At 31.6% G+C, this 21,843-nt stretch overlaps 1 protein-coding gene across 6 annotated transcripts in view; it reads right to left on the bottom strand.

Moving 5' to 3' along the window:
* Window positions 1–21,843, bottom strand: part of FSTL5 (follistatin like 5) — a 795,291-nt gene that overhangs the window by 99,061 nt on the left and 674,387 nt on the right. For 2 of the 6 annotated variants that reach the window (XM_040471352.1, XM_040471347.1), the window contains 3 exons: window positions 14,967–14,993; window positions 8,500–8,565; window positions 5,845–5,963 (listed from right to left, as the gene is read on the bottom strand). In XM_040471352.1, coding sequence (XP_040327286.1) covers window positions 5,845–5,963; window positions 8,500–8,565; window positions 14,967–14,993 — 212 coding nt within the window. The remainder of the gene's footprint in view (window positions 1–5,844; window positions 5,964–8,499; window positions 8,566–14,966; window positions 14,994–21,843) is intronic. The other 4 variants (XM_040471359.1, XM_040471368.1, XM_040471338.1 and 1 more) reach the window with 3 other exon arrangements.

Raw genomic sequence — 21,843 nt, 5'->3', positions numbered from 1 at the left:
GAGTCCAACAAAGGACTCCATCTCACAACCATGAGATCGTGACCTGAGCCAATATCAAGAGTCGGACGCTTAACCAACTGAGCCACCCAGGAACTCCTGAATAATTTCTTACAAAACTCTTCAATTTTGTCCTTAGGAAATTTCCATCGAGAAAATTAAATTGCTATGAACTCATTTCTTTCTGAAGTGCATAGAATGTACTTTATATTATAATGAGTTCTTATTTCTCCTGAATAAAATGTTCCATAATGATGGCAAATGATTGTCTACGATACATATATCATTTTGGTCATATTTATCCAGGTAACTTGGCTGGTTCTCATTAGTAATTCTTGAAGGAGACTTAATCTGCTTTCTTAGATAAAGTCACCTGCTATTCAACTCCACTAAAATGTTATTGCACAATTTACATATTTCCCACTGTTGTTCTCCCAATGTTAGGCTTACATACTTACAGTCTAATAGAAGCACAATACAAGATTTTTTAAAATAATGTGTTTTTTATTGGACAATTAGAAGGCCTCTTTAAGTCTAGGGTTTCAGAGATTTCATATATTTACTTCTTTTAACATCTACAGAGGAATCTACTAAGAAATAGAGGTAGTTTGTATTACTTTCTATAAGAAGCTCTTTGCAGGACATCACTGCAACCACAAAGGGAGAAAAGCTTAAATCTTCAGCATTCTAGAACTCTTTTCACTATAAGCCATGTTTGAATGGAGGCCCATTGAGAAAAGAATAAATGGAGAAACAGTTCTTTCTGAAGTCTACAGTGCCCTTGAATTCAAAAGGATGCTCAATGGCTTCGTGGGGGAAATGAATGGTCTGCATCATATAAAGGAGCTGATGATTTAACAAATATTTTTGTGGACAGAGTTTGGAGAAGTAGTAATTGGGTTAGAACCAGAAAGAAACGCTGAAAGGGAAATTTGGAGGTGTAACTAATGGAACGGATAAATGCCCTGAAGGCAGCAGTGCTTGAGGCCAGAGACAACACCAACGGAGAAAGAAATGTGCACCTGCTGTGTTTCCCTATTTCTAATTTCAGCATCAATTTCTTAATATCTAAATATTCTGAATGCTATAGACAATCTGTTCCTATATACCAATTCCATTTCAATAGAGTACTAATAGTATTTATTCGTAAAAATAAAGTAATTTTCATAGATGGGAATTTCAGACCTAGAAAACAGGCATTGTAGAGGTGATACATATCACACTTCTTGTAGAAAGTATGTTCCTCTGCAGTTCAGCACCATTTTAATTATCATTAAACCCAGTAATTAAACCTTCGTGTCTCAAAATATAAGACCCATGCAGGATAAAATATATGTGATTTTCATTTGAGCTCTTCTAGGGTCAATGAAAGAATAAGTAACACCATGGTATGTGTGAGGAACCGCAGCTAGATCTATAATAAGCAAACACAGAAGTAATGGAATTTAAAAGGTATTAAGGAGTACAGATGACAAAATAGTTGAAAACCATAAGAGTGAAAAGGTTGGTAATCTTGTAAAATCCTATCATCCTTGAGCCTGTAATTTACACATTTTTCCAACCCATTTCAGTTTGCATTCTGAATTCATAAGTCTGGGTTAGAATTCTATTTGCTTGAAGTTCATACTGTGGGGGACGAGATGAAATCATGTGTACAACTAGGATAAATATAGCAAAAATCATCTAGTAAGGCTATGTAACAAAAAAGAAAAAAAGAAAGAGAATGAAAGTATAACCATGTTGCATGAATCCTGACCAGCTCACTATCAAAAGCTGAAACCCGATGTAATCTGACATTGCACCAAAATTGAATTTTTATTTAAAGCAAGAAAATGGAATCTTCTGAGAGATTTGATGGAAAATTCTATATTCGCAATATTTCAGTTTTCATCTTAATGTTACTAGTTAATGAGTTATATTGGAAATTGTGCTTCCATTCTCTTAATACCAACAATGACTTGATAAATGTTATATTTATGTTTAATCCTTTCATGGAAGAAAAAAAAAAAAAACTCCAAAAGACTCATTACTCTCACTCAAGAGATTTATCTTCTAAATTCCCAAAGAACCAGCTTTTTTTTTTCTGTAGTAGAACTCCAAACTATCTTCTACAACTTATCTGCACAGTATATTTTGACTACGTGATCCTGAATTAATAGACACATGAGGTTATATGTACCCTGAAACAATTCATTGATAAATTATTCTATGAAACATTTTTTTTTTTCACAAACACATTAAAGGAACACTGTTTTCTGGGAACTGAAGTAAGGAACAATATTAAGGTGAGGAAGAAATTAGATGTATACATATTTAGACTTAAAGAATGCATAAAAGAATGAATAGCCCAACTGTCTAAACAATGGAATTTTTATGAAATTCATTTAACAAATGTTGCTTGATTACCTGCCATGGGTAAAACACTGTACTAACATTGGGTATACAAACACGGATTTAATAAGTCCCTTGACTAAGAGATAGTAAGATGTGATGGTTAATTTTGTATGTTAACTGGGTTATTACTAGACTATGGCACCTAGCTGTTTGGGCAACACCAGTCTATTTGTTGCTATAAAGTTGTTTAAAGGTGATTAACATTTATAATTGTTCTTTAAGGAAAATAGATCACCTCCCATAATGTGAGTAGTCCTCGTGCAATCAATTGAAGGCCTTAAGATTTAAGAACGAGTTTTCCATAGAAGAAGGAATTCCGCCTCAAGCCTTCCCCGTGGAAATCTGCTTGAGTTTCTAGTCTGCGTACATATTTCAGACTCAAGACTTCAATACCATTTTGTGTCTGATTTGCCGGTCTATTGGCTTCATCTGGATTTCAGACTCCAGACTATATATAGCATCCCAATATTCACTCTTAACTGAATTTCCTGTTGGCTGTCCTGCCCTGGGGTTTTCAGACTTGCTAACCCTCCCACCATCACCTGAGACAATTCCACAAAATAAAAAGATGGGGGATAAAGACAGAGACAGAGATAGACAGAGATAAGGATAGAGATAAATATAGAGATAGAGTCAGAATAAAGAGATACAGATATTAATTATATTGGTTCTATTTCTCACATAATACACAACAATTTGCTCAGGAAATTATTTTATAATTAGAAATGTAAATCTAGAAATGTAGCACCAAATAGCTTACACACTCTGAAATTGGTATCTCTCTTGTGTTTAAACACAAAACAAAATAGCTTTGCGTGAGCTTTTATTCTCAAAACTTAACATGATCAATTTCTTCTTACTTCTACCTCTGTATACTTGTATATCATGAAAGTGCCTGTGTATATATACCAATTATTTAAGTTTATCTCACACTAAGGAATAAAAAAGTAACAGAACAATATGAAATAAAAATTTATTTACTGTACTCTTTATTTCATATATATGGACTATAATAATCACATAAGAAATGTGTCTTTCTTTTTGGTATTCATTGAATACTTTTATATTCTGCATTTAACAGTTATAAGCAAGACATAGTTTTAGCCAATTCACAATTCTCTCTATTACTCTTAGTGCTTTAAAAAATATATTGGTCAGAGGCGCCTGGGTGGCTAGGTCAGTTAAGCCTCCAACTTTGTCTCAGGTTGTGATCTCACGGTTCGTAGGTTGAGCCCCACATTGGGCTCTGTGCTGACAGCTGAGCCTGGAGCCTGCTTCTGATTCTGTATCTCTCTCTCTACCCTTCCCCATTTGCACTCTGTGTCTGTCTCCAAAATACATAAACATCAAACAGATTAAAAAAATAATATAAAATAAAAAATATATTGGTCAGCTGAAATGTTTTGGTATTTTAATGTCAACATTCAAAGCAATAGAAAGGTCATAAATTTCAAACATACACATTTTGGGCGTTCCCAATAATTAAATTAACTCATCCAGAGCCATCAAAACACATTCTAAAAAAGGATATTCTTAAGACTTGCATTCAACTAAATTGCATTAAACCATTTACTGATACTCTGAAATAGCACACTTGTAATGTAAGAAGAAAATTCTTTGTCTCTAAATTTGCAGATCAAATTCAGGAGGTGATGGTTTTGAGATAAAAATTATGGATATCACAGATTATCTTATTGCTGTTAGTCGCCGAAGTTTCAAATTCTGTGATATGACAAACACATCTGTGTCAGTTAGCTACAAAACTGCTGGTCCTGTAGGAATCAGAGATATACTCTCCTACAAAATTATTTTGCTTTGATTTAAATCATTTTGATGCTACATTATCTTTGTATTAGCCCAGAATTTTCATCCATAATGCTTTTATGAAAATATGAATGTGGTATTAAACTGCATGATTTGCTTTATCACAAGCAAATATTTATATTTTCCTATATGTCTTTATTTATTTACACACACATATATGCCTTACTCAGAATGGACTTAGTATTGACATTATATGATTATAAAACAAAACAAAATTGTTTGTGTAATTTTAAATGTTTTCTTCCTTGTTAAACGATAACTTAGCAAAAATAATAATTCCATTTAGCTTATAACCGAAACATTTTTAAATTAAAAAATGTTTCATTTGTTTTAAACAATCACAGGCATATTGAATTAAATTATTTTCTTCATTTAAAATAAGAGGTCTTGGGGTGCCTGAGGGCTGAGTCGGTGCAGCATCAACTCTTGATTTCGGCTTAGGTCACGGTTCATGGGTTTGAGCCCTGTGTTGGGCTCTGCACTGAAAACCTGCTTGGAATTTTCCATCTCCCCTCACTCTCTGCCCGCCCCCACCCCCCCTCCTCTCTCTGTCTCTTATTCTCAAAATAAATTTTAAAAATTAAAAAAATAAAATAAAATAAGACATGTTTTTCCTATAAGATAGCTGGAGGGAAGCTCAATTATCTTATCCCACTTATACTTTTCTTCTCATTTTAGTGCATAAGATGTGAATTGTCTCCATACATCAACATAAGACAACACTGGCTACTGGTACGCTGAAAATAGGAGTTGAAAGTAAAAAATCTAAACAATGGAATTATTAAATATTTATTTTACTCATATCTCATGGCCATGCTAACCTTTAAAATGAGTATTGGGAGAGGATCCATGATTAGGTCTACCAATATTTTAACTTATTTGGGGCATTTGGTGCATGTCCAAACTTGTGTGGGAACACACAAATAACATAGATACCTTTAATCTTACATATTTTGGTGTATACATGTTTATGTGGAGATATATATAGACCTATGACAATGTGAACATAATTATATTTATCATCTCATAAAAATGTAATCCCTAATATGTATGATTAATACCCATTTTGTTAGATATTATTTTATTTTCAGAATGCTGTACCAATATTTTACAGAAAAAAATCTTTCTAAGAAGGGTAAGATACATATTTATAAATAAAAAAATTGATATTTTCCCATATAAATCTAAAGCATTCATTCCACTGAGACCTCATAAAAATGAGATGAAAAAAAAAAGGGGAAAGGATGAAAAATAAAGCAGCTAATATACCCCAGTTTCCCATCAGATTATTTTCATGTTATTTTCTTTTATTTTGTTAAATAACCATTGCCTACCCAGATGGGAGACATTCTAAATTAAGGAGCAGGTAAAGTTATTATGATGTGTTCATTCTACACGTTTCACTTCTATTGCCTTTATTTTAATTAGAGCAAGTAATTAGGAATATACAACATATTATTTTTCCTTCTCAAGTATAAAACCTGCATAGAATATCAGCCTGTCTCACAGTTTTAATATTTTCCTCCCCAAACTTCTCATACACGCATGGATTTCATTGTGTTTCCAAAATATAATTCTACTTAACAAATCTGCTGCATAAAACTGCATAGGAAGTTTTTAAATACTTGCCTGAAATCCAAGGAGCTTTTCACTAGGCTTAATGTGCCTCTGAAATTCACATTCTATGGGTTGTATCACTTTGATTCCATCTTCATAAAAAACATAGAACATGTTCCCAATTCCCAGACCTTAGGAAGAAAAACACATTCAGAAGTTCAAAATAAAATTATCAAAAATCTTTACAACCAAAACTCAGTGTTCCTCCCAGTACTGGCAGGAGATCGATTTGTAAAGTTGTATAATGTTAATAAAGCAAACCATATGAATCCTTTACCTTATACCAAAGCAACTTTGTGATATTATGCGACATTCTTCATGGTCTCTAATCTGCAATTCAGTGATTTCTTTAGTATAATTCAATAAATGTTTCAAATAGAAATGGAACTTATAAACTCTTTGATATATAGATTATGTCTGACACCTTCCCCACTTAATTTAGGTGTTGATTAAAAAAGAAAAATAGTTTTTGAAGAATTATATTTATTGTATATTATTATTAGAGTTCCCTAGGGAAAATAAAATTTCATTCTTTGTAGAAGTTTTGTTTACATAAAGACTTTTAGAAAGAAAAAGACCAAGTCCCCAAGATTGGGGAAAATATATTTTTTCCTAAAGTAATTTTTGTAAATATAATCATATATGAGGCTTTAGATTTCAGTTTTTACACTGGCCAAGTTTGGGATCCATTTCCATACTTTAAAATTTGTATAAATTTACGCTCTTAGGAAAATTTCAGTAAATGATTGAAATCATACTTTTAATTTATTCACACCACAGATTTGGGTATTTGATATCTCAGAAATTCATCTCACTTTACTGATCCATGCCTAATAGGTGCAGGATGCTGCAAATCAGACACTGGGAATGTGGGTAAGGTTAACTGATGCCTGCATGTGGGAGGCTTTCACATACTCCTGCACACCTGTTCTCTGTTTCCTCTGCTTCTGCTTTGTTCCATCATGGCCAGTCCTTAACACATATAGTTCTTTTTCTTCTGATCTTCACCTGAGTAGCTCCCTCTCTGGCTGTACTATTTTGCACAATTGTATGTATGTATTCAATCTAACTATAGCATGCACAATTCAATGATAGCATGACCTCTTTAAAAGATGAGTAATGATATTCAAACCTCAGTAGTTTGAAAAGCCAAACCATTATTGTTTTAAATGTTTACATTCTAAAAATATTTATAAAGAAAAAAATTTATTTAAATACAAAAAAATTCCCCAAGCATCATGTCATTTTGATTGATAACACCTGCAAGGTTTTTTATGTCAAGCCTAAGGATCATAATAAAAGTGTATTGATTCATAAAAATATTTGTTTATTCAACTTAAGCCACATTTATTCTTATCTAATATGTTCCTAGTTAATAAAAGGATCACCAATTTTGTCCATCCAGCCACATATCCATCTATTCTTATGATTTAGAGGAAAATATATTCAAATACGATTATGACTTTATTGGTGTTTATACATAGTGGTTATAATTTTCTTTTAACACCTGAAATCATTTCTATATAGTACAGTTATGCATTTTAAGTGACTCCGGATCATTTTCACACATCTTATTGTTTTATAAATATTTCCTAGTACTCATATTTTAAAATGATGCAATCTTTATCAGTTATTATGTATTATAATTCCAGAGAGCACTACAGTATGTTGGAATATTTCTGAACAGTAGCAAAAGTAGCAAAAACTAAATTCAAGTCGTATTTTTCATAGAATTTAATTCATAAATTTTCATAAAATTTAATTTTTTCATGATTTCTAATAATTTTAATATAAACTTAATATTTTTCAGAAAATAAAATTTAGTAGTTGTCAGCTCTTATTTATAATTATGTTTATACATAGATGAATATAAATTCTATGCCCAAAGGATAAAACTTTTAAAAAGTCTGATTTTATGCCAAAACAATTGATTCATATCCAAGCTTCCATGTAAGCATTAACATAGGATTGACGTGAACTACATGTTGGTGACTATCAATTTTTTTGGTTGTTGAAACTTGTAAACATAATCATGTAGTCATGTGGTGTCTAATTTTTAGTTGTGTCAGTTAACTATGTTTCATGATTGTTATAAAGCTCCCAAAATGTTTAATGACCATGACTCTCCCTTCCTTCAGCTACTGCAAAATTCTGGTCCAGAATCAGGAATCTGAATGTGTTTGAATATGAAAAATACTCTAAGTCCAGAGTGCAAAGTTTCATGAAATCTTTCTGCCCTGACTCAAATGGAATCTTTCACTATGTCACTTACCATATTCTGTATACAATGCAGTCAGTGGAATTTTGCTGAATTGTTGCACTGATGAAGTTTCTAAGATGTATTTTCCTCTAACACCTACTTAATCCATCCAAATCACTTGTTCAAATCTCAAGTCTATTTTCTTACTTTTTAAAATATAAATAACACATTCAGTGTTGTTACAAAAACAGCTGCTTCTCAGGTTACAAGCTATTGAAGAAATACAGATTTCATTATGCAAAGTTTAGTTTGTTCTTGAATTTTTTTTATTTTCAATGGAAATATAACTTTTCAGTGTTTATGAATAGTAATGCCAGCAAAATACCATATATATTAGCTAAAATAATAATTATAAAATGAATAGTTTTTAATCACTCTCTTGCTATCAATTAAAATTTTATGTATACCTTTAGAGGCATCTATGAGTTCCTCTTCTCTACACTCACAAGAGATGTGTTTTCCTTTTTCTTTTTCTGGTTAGAGAAATATTTTAAACTAAGTTTTCTTTAGGTTTTAGCAACAGAATTTATGATCTGAATATATGATACAGATGTGTTTATTTTTAAATTTACTGCTATAATATTATACATATAAACACTTATTATGATTATACTGGGCACAGAATAATAAAAAAATACCCAATAATGGAGATGTTGGTAGTTAAAGACACAGATTTTCATTTAGAGCATTCATTAGCTTTATTTATAAAGAAAATAATAATATATTTGTGTACGTTCACTATAATTATTAAGCTGTCATGACCAAACTCCTTTTTGTTGTTGTTTAGATGAGAGACAGTAACAAAGAGAGATAAACTCCATTTTCTGGGTTCACACATTTCAAAGATCAATCATGGCAATAGAGCTAAGTGTTGTACCATGGGAAAGTTACTCAGACTATGTGAGAATTTCTCTATCTCAAGCTTGGAGATAAGTATTATACTTATGTCATACAGCTATTATAAGAATTAGATTAAATGGAGAATGTAAAACATTTAGCAGTGACTGGTGCATTGTAAATTTTGAAAAAAAAATGGTACTGTCGCTATTTTTATGACTGACATTATCTCTTCTTTTAAAAATTAGTAGAAAAAATTGTAAAATGGTATATAACCTGATTTTGATTTCTGTTCTCATGTTTTCATCAAATCTACACTGTGAGATATACTGCTACATTTCAGTTTTCTATGTTATCAAATTCTATGGATCCATGAGCCTGCTAAAACTCAACTGCATTTTCTAGTAGGAATTCTTGAAGTTGATCCTTTCCGGGGTCTACAAATTCAAAACTATTTTCATAATGATACTTAGGTGTCATTTGCATTTTTCTCTTCCATTCTCACACATTAGATTCTTCCAAATATAGAGGGTAGTTTTCAAGGGGCTACATGACATGTGATATAATGAGTGATATCACAACAATTCACCGCAGAAGCAGAATATATGAATCCAGCATCTTCTATTGAGCCAGACATGAAAAGAATTTGCAAAATGCAAAACAACGTGAATCTCTTCATTTTTCTAATGTAGCTTTAAAAATATAGCTTTCAAACTGTTTTACTTATGGGTACATATAAGGAGCTTATTATAGTTTATTTCAATAAATTAATAAATAAACATCTTTTACTTTTCTCAGTTTTAATTTCTAGTATGGTAAATATAAGTGGATAGTAGTAACCCCATAAAATCAAGCTTTTGAGTTCTCAATAATATTGAAGAGAGCAAAGGGGTTCTGAGTCTGAAAAAAAGTTTAATAACCATTTAGGTTTCAATTACAATTCTTTCTTCATGAATGCGTTGTATTGCGGTATATTACAAAAGTTCCTGGCTTCAGTAAAAGCTTCACCACTCTAGTCACAGTAAAGATTTGCAATATGTGCAGCCTGTTGTTTCTTTTTGCATCCCCTGGTGAAGACAGACACATGTACTTTGTCTTTTCCAGGTCGATTGTTAATCTAATGGAGTATAGAGGCTCTAGAAAGTGATCCATAATTTGTTTGTTCCTTGTGAGCTTTCTTTTTGCTTTGTTTTTCTTTCTATACAGAGAAAGGACGTAAGCAAGAATTACTTGCAGTCTTGTAAAAGGGAAGTATTTCCTGGAGGAATTTCTAGTCAATACTGCACCTTTAAATACATGAAATAGACTGAGAAAAAAGTGGATATAATGCACATTGCTGTCTCTTGAGGCTATCTGCTGAAGAATAACCATGTACCAAGATAATATAATTGTATCATTTCTTATATATAGCGTATATGTTACGTAATTTATATCAACAATAAAATGTGGCTAATTTGTAATTATTGGATGGATAACGATGGCAAAAGATAGCAATAAAAGCTATTTTGTGGTGATGTTTGTCGTTCTCTGTTTAAATTGCCATTGCTTTAACATTCAAATTATAGTCAAGAGCAAATTATAATCATATGATGCAGTGATTTGGTAACCAATCAAAAGATAATTCAGTAAGTTTTAGTGTTATAAAGTCCTTCATTGGTTGATATTATTATTTTCACCTTATAAAGATGCTGAGATTATTTTTTTTGAAATATAGAAAAAAATATCTTTTTTAGCTAAAGAAAAATATAAGCAAGAATAGATAGATAGTCCATATTGCATGTCTCATCTTGAATAACTTAGCAGGGAAAGGTTTTGGTTCACGAATGTTCCTGTTTTATATCTTTGTCTCTGGAGTTGAAAACTTTTTCACACCCAAAGCTCCTCCCCTCCTCCCCTGCACGCACATGCACTCTCTCTTTCTCTCTCAAAATAAATAAGTAATGAAAACTTACTTTCATTCTCACTAGAAAGTTTTTTGCAAGTGGTCATGCCAGGCTCTTTACTGGGCACTATTAATTCAGCAAGTGGGTACTATTTGACTGGTCAGAGCGACATTATGTAAAACCAGTCCTTTTGAGTCAGTATACCATTTCCTGAACTTCCAAAGATATGCTGAAAAAGCCGAATACAAATCTGCATGATTAATATCACATTTAGTGATTAACATAGCAAAGGTTATAATAGAATATTTTTGTTATATAATTAATATTAGTTAGAATTATGTATATCTTTGTATATACACCCATGACTATATATATATATATATATACACACATTTAGCATACATAAATATGTATATGTATATACACATACATCTGCAAATGGATATCTCTTGTCAGATCACAATTGTGATGTGAAAACTTTTTAATGAAATAATTTAAAACACTCAAAAGGCCAGGTTGATGTTAGTATTTAAAGCAAGGGTAGAGAACTGGCTAATGAAAATATTGAGAGCTTGATCATGGTTTAATTGGCATCGTGTACTGACCGTTAGAAGGCATGGTCTCTACCTCTCCACAATGCTGTAACTTTCTAAGTTTCATGAATTTAGAAGTTTATGCTCTGAAAATCCTTTTTAATTTTAAATAACTTCTCAATATTACTGTGAGGCAGCATTCTGGTCTTGAGAACCTTAGCATTTTTTTTTCTCTAAAAATATACAAGAAGCTTATGGAACTCGCAAAGTTGGTATATATTAGTCTATATTTTTCAAACTCCCTTACAATGCATAGTAGTTAGGCCAATGAAATAAGAATAATTTCAGGCTGAAGAAGTTAAAAACTGACCTGTTTGCCATATCTCTTTTTCCCCAGTTTGGTGACATTACAGATCACAAAGCTTTGCGATCAGATCATGGTGTAACATGTAAGCTTTTTGTAAGATTTCCCTGCAATTTTCTATTTGTGTCTTGTGTTGGTAGGTGTTAATTATATTGATTTGTTTCAATCATTTCCATATTGTTGTTTGAGTAGATTCATAAATATTTACAAAGATTAGAAAGGACAATCTTTAATAACATAGAAATTATATTTTTGACTTTCAAATCATTAGATGTCATGTAAATCCACTATATCCCAAAGTAGCCTTTATTCAATATTGATCCCATAGATATTCATCAAAATAATTCCATGTTCTAACAAATTTAGGAAACGCTCTCCTATATAACGAACCACCTTACATCTGTGTTAGGCGCTTGAAATTAGCATATTAAAAGTTAAGATTAATTCATCAGTGAATAAAATGGCTTAATTTCCTTTAATTCAGCGCTTATACAAACCAAAACACATATTATTAAGTTAGGCCATATAATATATTCCTAAATTGCTGTTTACAAACAAATATTAATATACAATTTATTAGATTACATTTTATTACAAGATCATAAAAATGTTGTGGAATAAAACCAGTCGGTCTTTTAATGTGTATTTTCAAATCACATCATAAAGTCAGTTATCGACAAGAATGACTTAGACTTTAACTTACTAGATTGAAATTTTCTTTAGGGAAAATATTCCAGTCTTTATATTTCCAGTATTTTCAAAGTGCTTTACATTTAATAGGCTCTTTAAAATATTTGTCATTAAATGAAGTGGATATTTCCTCTCTTAATCATGTCTTCCTGCACTCCTGCAAGCCAAAATGATGGCTAGAAAAGGAGTGGAAGAACCCATAGAAAGTAGAGGACGCTGTGCTTCAAGCTTAAATATCTGTGTAATTAGTATGATAATACACATTAAATTCAGTAAAATCAATTCAGATTACAAAACCCTGGCTAAGCTAGATTCTGATGTTAATGTTTAAAAAAATAATTTTTCAGTTATAAAATTTTATAGTTTTAATACTTGCCTAGAAGTAAAATGACATTATGAGAGGTTTATCATTTTTAACTCTTTTCAATATTAATCTTAAAATGCCAGAAACTGGAATTCCTCAGCTGATTTTCTCTTGGATAAATTTCTCTTGGCCACGACAATGACACAAGCATACAAACAAAGAGCATTACTACATGTGGAAATAAAAATGGCTCTCAGAGTTATGTAGTTCATATTTGTTATTTTCGATCCTTTAAAAACAAAAGTAGAAAAATTAATTTGGAAGCTTCAGTTGGCTATTACTTTAATTACTTTTTATGAAATAATTGTACATACTGTTAGTATTCAGTGATTTCTCAAGCTGGCCACCATTACTATTATTATATGCAATCATTTCTAATTGTAATGCCTTGCCAATAACTGCAGCATTGTAAAAAATAATTTACAGATGACTATGAATCTAAATCAGGCATATTGTTTTCTCAAATATACTGTGTTAAATCTTGTTTATTCTAAGAAACAACAAAGGACTCTGATGATAATTGCACCTGAAATAAAAGATTTTAAAACCTTTACCCAAAGACATTTACTTATACAGGTCTTCAAATTATCTGTGAAATAGACTAAATGGCTATTACTCCTCAAGATATAGTCTCTGTCAAACAAAGTTATGAAAAGTAAGCAAATCACTGGTTGATGGAAAATAATTATTGAGAGTATACATTTAAAAAAACTAACAGAGGAAAATTTTAAATAGATAAAAATGGTTTCATGTAATGAACCTCAGGGTCATTTAAATTAATCTGGAGGTCTCCTATAATTTTAAGGGTAGCCTGAAAAATATCATATTATTATTTCATATTCAAATCATAAAATAATCATGTTCACGATTGTTATCATAGTCAAGTTATAAGAAAGCATTGTTTCACATACTTTGAGGACATTCATATATCACAAATTTGCAAGGGGAGTGACAACTGTATTTCAAGCAATATGTTAGAAAATCTGGCTCAAAGTAGTAAAATAATACGTCCAGTTTTTACCAGCAATTAACCAGCAAAAGTCAGATCTGTGCTACCTGATCTCTGACTACTTAAGTGTTGTTCCTTGCATTTCGATAACATGAAATCAATTTTAAAAATTTCAGGAGATATATTATGTGATTTCAAGAGGGAAGAGAATATAAAGAAATGTTTAACAGACATGTTAACGCTAGTTTCAACAATGATTACATTTGTATGTTCAGCTGTGAACTACCTAAGTGGAATAAAATGAGAAGGTATAGTTACACTAGAACCTCTTTAGAAAACCAGACTTTGAAGAAGCCCATACAAAAGATTTGAGAAGCAACAAATACCAACGGGGGGAAATGGTGGCATGCCTCATCATTGAGAACAAAACTGAGATGCTTCAATTCTCAAATTACTTGAAGCTTGTGAGACACAGCCCTCACAGGTGGCAATGACTCCAATTCATTAGGAAGCCCATTATAATGAGGGAAGAAAAAGTTTGTATAGGATCAAGTGTGAGGCAATATTTTGGTCATTGCTTACCAGAACTCTAATGATGACTTACTACATTTTTCTCCTAAGAATTTAAGTCAAGCACATGAGTACCTGGCCAAATGCATTCTCCCTGGTTTTTATGAATAAGAAAAATAATAACAATAATAAATGGAAGTGGAAACTGCTTATTCAGTATAGACTATGTTTAAGGAACTGGTAATAACCCTACTGGGTAGTACCAACTAAACTTATATTTGAGATGAGAAAATTGGGACATTAAGGGGCCCTTGATTATATGGTAGTGGAATCTAGATTTGAATCTAGATCCTTCAAGTTTACCATCCATTTTCTTAAATAATTTATTACATTTCCTTGATAAGGTAATAGTTTTTATAATTTTTCTTTTTCTAATCGAAATCAGGGTTTATTATGGAAGTTAATGTTTAAGTTTGCCTTTATTTTTTGACATAATTTTAAACTCTTAAAAGCATTTCAATATATTATAATGTACCTCCCTGGTTATACATCAATAATAAATCAAGCTGATGAGGAGTAATAAATATTTTAATGGTAACAGTTTCACAAAATAATATTGATTTATAGTCAAATGAAAATATTGAGTCAACATAAAAATGAATAAGGTAATTATTAAACATAGTCAACAAAACTACTAAAAATTAAACAAAATAATCACAATATAAAAATAATGGAATTTAGTACCTTCTTCTCTCCATAATATGTTAGCTACTGCAGCATGTTAAAAAGAAAAAGGAGAGAAAGAAAAATGAGTAAATAGAGGTTCAATTGCATACTAATATAAATAACTATTAAAGAGGTCACAATCTCTAAGCTAGAACATGTACATAAAAGTGATGTTGAATTCAACAAACTACTTCGAATTAACAAAACAGTAAAATGCTGGTACTAGCTAATAATGCTCTTTTCATTTACTGAAATTGTTGATTCTTCTTTGTAATAAAGATGTTGCTAATAAACAAAAAACATTTTACGCATCGCTGGAAAGAATGGGATAGTTAGGTTAATGTTATTGAAATACATCTTTAGAACAAATATTGGTAGTTAAAACTATTTACTAAAGACAGTATAGTTAAAAGTTGCTAACTGAAAAAAAATGTATTTTAAAAATTCCCAATAATCACAATATGTAATATAACTACATAATATGCAATATTCCTGAGCAAGAAGAATTCTTGTAATTAAAGGATTTTGAACATGGCAGTAGCCTATTTTTAAGTAGCATTCTTTCACTTTTTAAACCAAACAGAATTGAATATAGTAAAACCTTGGTTTGCAAGCATAATTCGTTCCACAAACATGCTTGTAATTCAAAGCACTTTTATATCAAAACAAATTTCAAGACCCATTGACTCAGCTGCGATCATGTGACTTTCAGCATTGCATAATATTCATATTGCAAAACATTGCTCATTTATCAAGTTAAAATGTGTTAGAAATGTTTGCTCGTCTTGGAGAACACTCACAGAACAAGTTACTGGTAATCCAAGGTTTTACTGTATTTCTAACTATATCTTACTTAGTTCAGTGCACAATAATGGTTCAGATTAAATTGTTTTTGGAAAATAGTTTTATTAAATATTATACTGAGATTAAATCAATAGAGTTAAAATATTGAGATAGAAATAATGAAATAAATACCAATCAGAAACATTCTCAGAGAAATGTCTGCCTCCATTACCAATTCAACGTTGCCCAAATTTTATGCTTTCTAAGCAAAATAAGATGTCAAAACAAAGTGTGACTGATGTAAAATCTCATGCACAATTAAATATTCCCTGAATATTTTAGCCATATTAAAGCACTTTTTTTTTTAACGAAAGCCCTTTATGAATGCAGCAAAGCCAACACGGTAGTCCAGCACTCTTAGACAGATGCTGACGGACCAAGTCATCCAGTTTTCAAAACCTGCTGTATTTTTTAAAAATAAATTTGTGTAAAGTAAGCTTTTTTTTGTAATTCTTGGCATTTTTAATTCTTTATGATTATTTATCCAAATCTGAATGCATGCTATATGCTTCCCTTCAGGACATTTTGTGGTGCTATTCTTGTTGTCTACAGTGTTCTTGAAATGAATATGAAAATGATAGATCCTATTTGTGAGGAGAGGACACAGACCTCAGTTACCAGCAGTTAACCTCGGTCTGGAAGTAGATGATCCTGCTCCGGAAGTACCATCAGAATATCAGTGGTAGTCTCAGTGTCTATCTATGTCATTCACCTCACTTCCTCTCATCACATAGGCATTCTATCATCTCACATCATCACAAGAAGAAGGATGGCGAGTGTGGTGCAAAGAGATATTTTAAGAGAGAGACAGATAGGGAGAAACCACATTTTCACAACTTTTGTTATAGTATATTATTAAAATTATTTTGTTATTATTGTTGCTAACCTTTTGGTGTGCCTGATTTCTAAATTAAATTTTATCTTAGGTGTGTATAGGTAAGAAAACACAGTGCACCTAGGGTACAGTGCTATAACTGGTTTCAGGCATCTGCTGGAGGTCTTGGAACATATCCCCTACATAAGAGAGAACTAACTACTGTATTCAGAGAAATTTAAGTAACTGAGTCTATTTGAAGCACAAAAGAAGATAAGGCTGGAGAATTTTTCCATGAGTAGATGAACAAAGTCTTTTGTACACCATGCAGCAGATATTAAATTTTCTTCTGTAGGCTCAGGAAAGGCTGAGCCATGATTAGACTTATCTTTGTATGGGTGGGGTTTTTTTGTTTGTTTATTGAAAAAAGGGGGGTGACTAGACACATTTCGTCATATCTCCATTCATTCTCTCAATGAGTACTGACTGAGTGCCTAGCATGTGTCATTGTGTTCAGTGATATAGGACACAAATTAGAACAGGCCTAGTCTCTCTGTTAATAGAGCTAATGTTCTAATTGAGAAAAAATTTTTAAATTATAGATTTAATGTGTTATAAAAGAGAAGAACATTTCTGTGAATGCTTTCAACAGGTGGATTAAGCATAGTGAAATATTGAAGGTGTAGTATACAAGATAAATAAAAGTGAACCGAGTGAGGATTTAAGGGTAGGTTTTCCAGATACTGGAAAAAGCCTGCACAAATTTTAGTGGTATACCAAAGTACTGCTATTTTAAAGGGCTAAGGACAGATATTTTTTAAAATAGGAAATCATTTATAAGAAAGTACCAAAAATACATGGTTTGTGATATTAACATCAAACAAGGCAAAATTCAAGGCACTGCATGCTGCACCTAAAATTATATAAACTAAAAACATACAATTAAAATATAAAGCAAAAGCTATTAGGATTGGATACAAAATTGATAAATCCACAATTATATTCTATTTCTATAACTATTCACTTGCAGTGTTTGAAAAATTAAGAGAAAAAAGACAAACTTTCAATAATATAATTATTAAAACTGAATTAGTATTTTTATAATAACTATCATACTATACAAACTGAATGTTGTATTATACAAACAAAAGTATTTTTTTCAGGCTTTCTGGAAAATATTTTCAAGAGTGCTCACAAACTAAACTAGAAAATAAAAAGTCTCTGTTTTGTAGATATATTCCAGTCAGCATAAATAATTTAGATATTTTCAGACAATAATAAAGAAAATATGATAATCTATGAGAGGTGTTTAAATATATTTTATTTTATTTTATTTTACTTTATTTTATTTTATTTTATTTCATTTTATTTTATTTTATTTCAGAGAAAGAGAGAGAGAGAGCACATGAGTGGGGGAGAGGAGCAGAGAGGCAAAGGGAGATAGAGAATCTTAAGCAGAATCCATGCTCATCACAGAGCCCAACACAGGGATTGAGCCCACGACCCTGGGATCATGACCTGAGCTGAAATCAAGAGTTGGATGCTCAACCGACTGGGCCATCCAGGTGCCTTGAAAATCTATGAGAGGTGTTTAAACACACAAAATTCTTCAATAAATTATTACTTTTTAAAAAATCCAATATAATTACAATTCATATAAGACAACAAAGATGAGTATTCGATATATGGACCCAAAGAGTTTTGGCCAAAACGTAATACATAGACTTAATTGATTCATTATTGAGCCAAACAGAGAGGGGGAAGAGAGAGAGAGAGAAAGCAGAATTGGAAGCAGAAGCAGGAGGAAGAAAAAAGGAAGAGAAATATGGAGACAAGGAAGAAAGTAGGAATGAGTATAGTTATGATTTTAAAATATGGTAGAATTTTTTTGTAGTTTCAAGTTTTTAATTAAATTCTAGTAGTTAATATAATAGAGTAACATTAGTTTCAGGAGCGCAATTTGGTGATTCATCACTTTAATGTAAAATTTCTTGATAATAAATTTGATAATCTGGATTTCATTTAAAAAAAAAAAAATCCAAGGAGGGGCGCCTGGGTGGCTCAGTCAGTTGGGCATCTGACTTCGGCTCAGGTCATGATCTCGTGGTCCGTGAGTTTGAGCCCCGCATCAGGCTCTGGGCTGACAGCTCAGAGCCTGGAGCCTGTTTCGGATTCTGTGTCTCCCTCTCTCTCTGACCCTCCTCTGCTCATGCTCTGTCTCTCTCTGTCTCAAAAATAAATAAAACGCTAATAAAAATTTAAAAAAAAAATCCAAGGAAATATAAATATCCAAACTGAAAATGAAGAAAAATATGGAATAAAAATAACCGTGGTACTAACATGAAACATTTTTTTAAAGTTTTTATTTACTTATTTTGAGAGAGACAGAGACAGTGAAAGTGGGAGAGATCAGAGAGAGGGAGAGAGAGAATCCCAAGCAGGCTCCACACTGCCAGTGCAGGTCTCAAACCCATGAAGCTATGATATTATGACCTGAGGCAAAACCAAGAGTCAGACGCTTAACAGACTGAGCCACCCAGGCACCCAAAATTGCAATATTTTAAATGTTTATTTGTTTATTTTGAGAAAGAGAGAGAGAGTGGGGGAGGGGCAGAGAGAGGAAGAGAGAATCTGAAGCAGGCTCTGCACTGTCAGCGCAGAACCCCACACCCCAGGCGACTACGTGAACTGTGAGATCATGACCTGAGCTGAAATTAAGAGTTGGACACTCAACCAACTGAGCTACTCAGGGGTCCCTTAAATGTTTTTAGAGTATCAACCAAGATGGAAACATTTCATTTATTTTATAAAGTCAGCAAAAGAGATGCCAACAACTGATAATGGTAACAAAGCGAATTATAGGACAATTTCACTAATGACAAAAAATTATTTATAAAATGCAATCAAAACTAATCAGTATATTAAAAATTTGATCATAAGTGAGCCTGGGTGGCTCAGTCAGTTCAGCATCTGACTTCAGCTCAGGTTCATGATCTCGTGGCTCATGAGTTCAAGCCCTGCATTGAGCTCTGTGCTGACAGCTCAGAGCCTGGAACCTACTTTGGATTCTGTGTCTCCCTCTCTCTCTGCCCCTCCCCCACTCACAATCTCTCTTTCTCAAAAATAAACATTAAAAATTTTAAAAAACAAGTAAAAATAAATTAAAGCTTGATCATAGACAGGAATCCTTTTGGAATGAAAGACTATATTGGTAGGTATTTATTTAAGAAATTAATTAATTTAATGTAATATATTAGTAATATAAAGTGAGAATAATTAATGCAATATAACTAAATAAATATAATCTGATAGAGTGTGCCACCTATTACCAAGTATAGTCTAAATACTCTTAGTGACTGAGAAAACTATATATAGGGGGTATTACACTAAGTGAAATAAGTCAGACAAAGAAAAACAAATACCACATGATTTCACTGACATGTAGAATCTAAAACATAAACAAACAAAAACAAACAGATACATAACTACAGATAAGAAGATAACAAGATAAAGATGATTAAGAAGTGAAACTTCCACTTATAAAATAAGTAAGTCACAGAGATGAAAAGTACAGAATAAGGAATATAGTCAATAATATTGCAAAAATGTTTTATGGTGACCACACTAATCGTGATGAATGAGCATTGATGTATAGAGTGTCAAATCAATATGTTATATACCTGAAACTAATATAATATTGTACATTAATTATACTTCAATAAAATAAAAATAAAGGAGAATGTAAATACAATAGAATTAACTAAATTGCTATTATCTATACTTAATAAAAAAGAAAATTAGAGACATATTTTATATTAATAAAAATTTAACAAAATATCAGGATAACAAGTTGAGAGTCTAAATAGTGATTTGTAATTTTCATTAGAAATTAGTTTTTTGTGAATTCATTAGACAATTCATTAAGTCAAGAAACAAATATAAATTGCATTAGTAGTGCAAATTAGAGATTTAAATAATCAAAATTTGAAGATAAAATTAATCCCAAAAGATTGAATTCAAAGTACACATAAAGTTAGTAAGATGATACAATTTGGTGACAAATCACAAGATAAATAACCCAAAACCTATGTTATGGAAGAATTAGAAAACACAAAAGAGAGGTGCCTGGGTGGCTCAGTAGGTTAAGCATCTGACTCTCGATTTTGGCTCAGGTCATAATCTCACGGTTCATGAGTTTGAGCCCTGCATCTGGCTCTGCACTGATGAGTGGAACCTGCTTACGATTTTCTCTCTCTTCCTTTCTCTGCCTCTCCCTCACTCTCTCTCTCAAAATAAATAAACTTTAAAAAAAGAAAATGCAAAAGTGATCTTTTTACAATAGCCCAAAGCATAACATATCAATGGATCACTAAATTCTACACCTGAAATTAATACTACACAGTATATTAGTTAAATGGAATTTAAATAAAAACTCAATGACTTATTAAAATATAAAAAGTATAGCAAATCAAGTGTAACCTTCACTAAAGATATGCTAGATGTAAAGCTATATAATTCTTAATTCAAGAGAATGAATGTTTATAGATAGAATTTATTCTGCAATTACTTAATTTAAAATTTGCATATATTGGTATTGTGTACTTAGAACATATTCCATGTTATTGTATCAAGTTGGAATGCACATTAAATAAAAAAAATACTTTAAACTCAATTACAGGGATATATTAACCAAGTCTCTTTTCCCTAGATGTCTTTTCATTATTTTTCTGATCTTTATATAAATGTGCATGAAATGGGGGTGTTTCTGATACTATCAGTAAATATGCAACATATAAGAATAATTTTAAATCCTCTATATTAATTTATCATATGTCTACCCTAGACTTCAAATATATACGGTTTTAATCATTATACACTATTCCTTCATATGTATTTCTTCCTTTAAAAAACACTATTGCTCATTATTCAATAATCCTAACTTAGTACATAGACCAGAAGCTAATTTAAGTTATAAGGTTCAGTAAGTATCATTGACTTAGTCAAAAAGATGCATGTATGTATGCATTGATACGCATATGTGTGTGTGTATGTGTGCATGGATGGGTTTTCACTGTGATGACCATCCTTCTATGTAGTTACTCCATTAGTATGCATTCCTACAAGAGGTATGGGGATATTTAAAGCCATTGACGCATGCTGTCAGGTTAATTGCCAGATGGTTGTTATCAGCACCAAACGCAGTCTATGCAAGTATTCACCCCTCCACACTCAAGGAAG

This window comes from Herpailurus yagouaroundi, unplaced genomic scaffold (genome assembly GCF_014898765.1).
Source record: "Herpailurus yagouaroundi ecotype Mexico unplaced genomic scaffold, PumYag 28, whole genome shotgun sequence".
NCBI lineage: Eukaryota > Metazoa > Chordata > Mammalia > Carnivora > Felidae > Herpailurus > Herpailurus yagouaroundi.
Note: the sequence above shows the minus strand (reverse complement) of the source record. Positions and strands in the feature narration are given on the sequence as shown.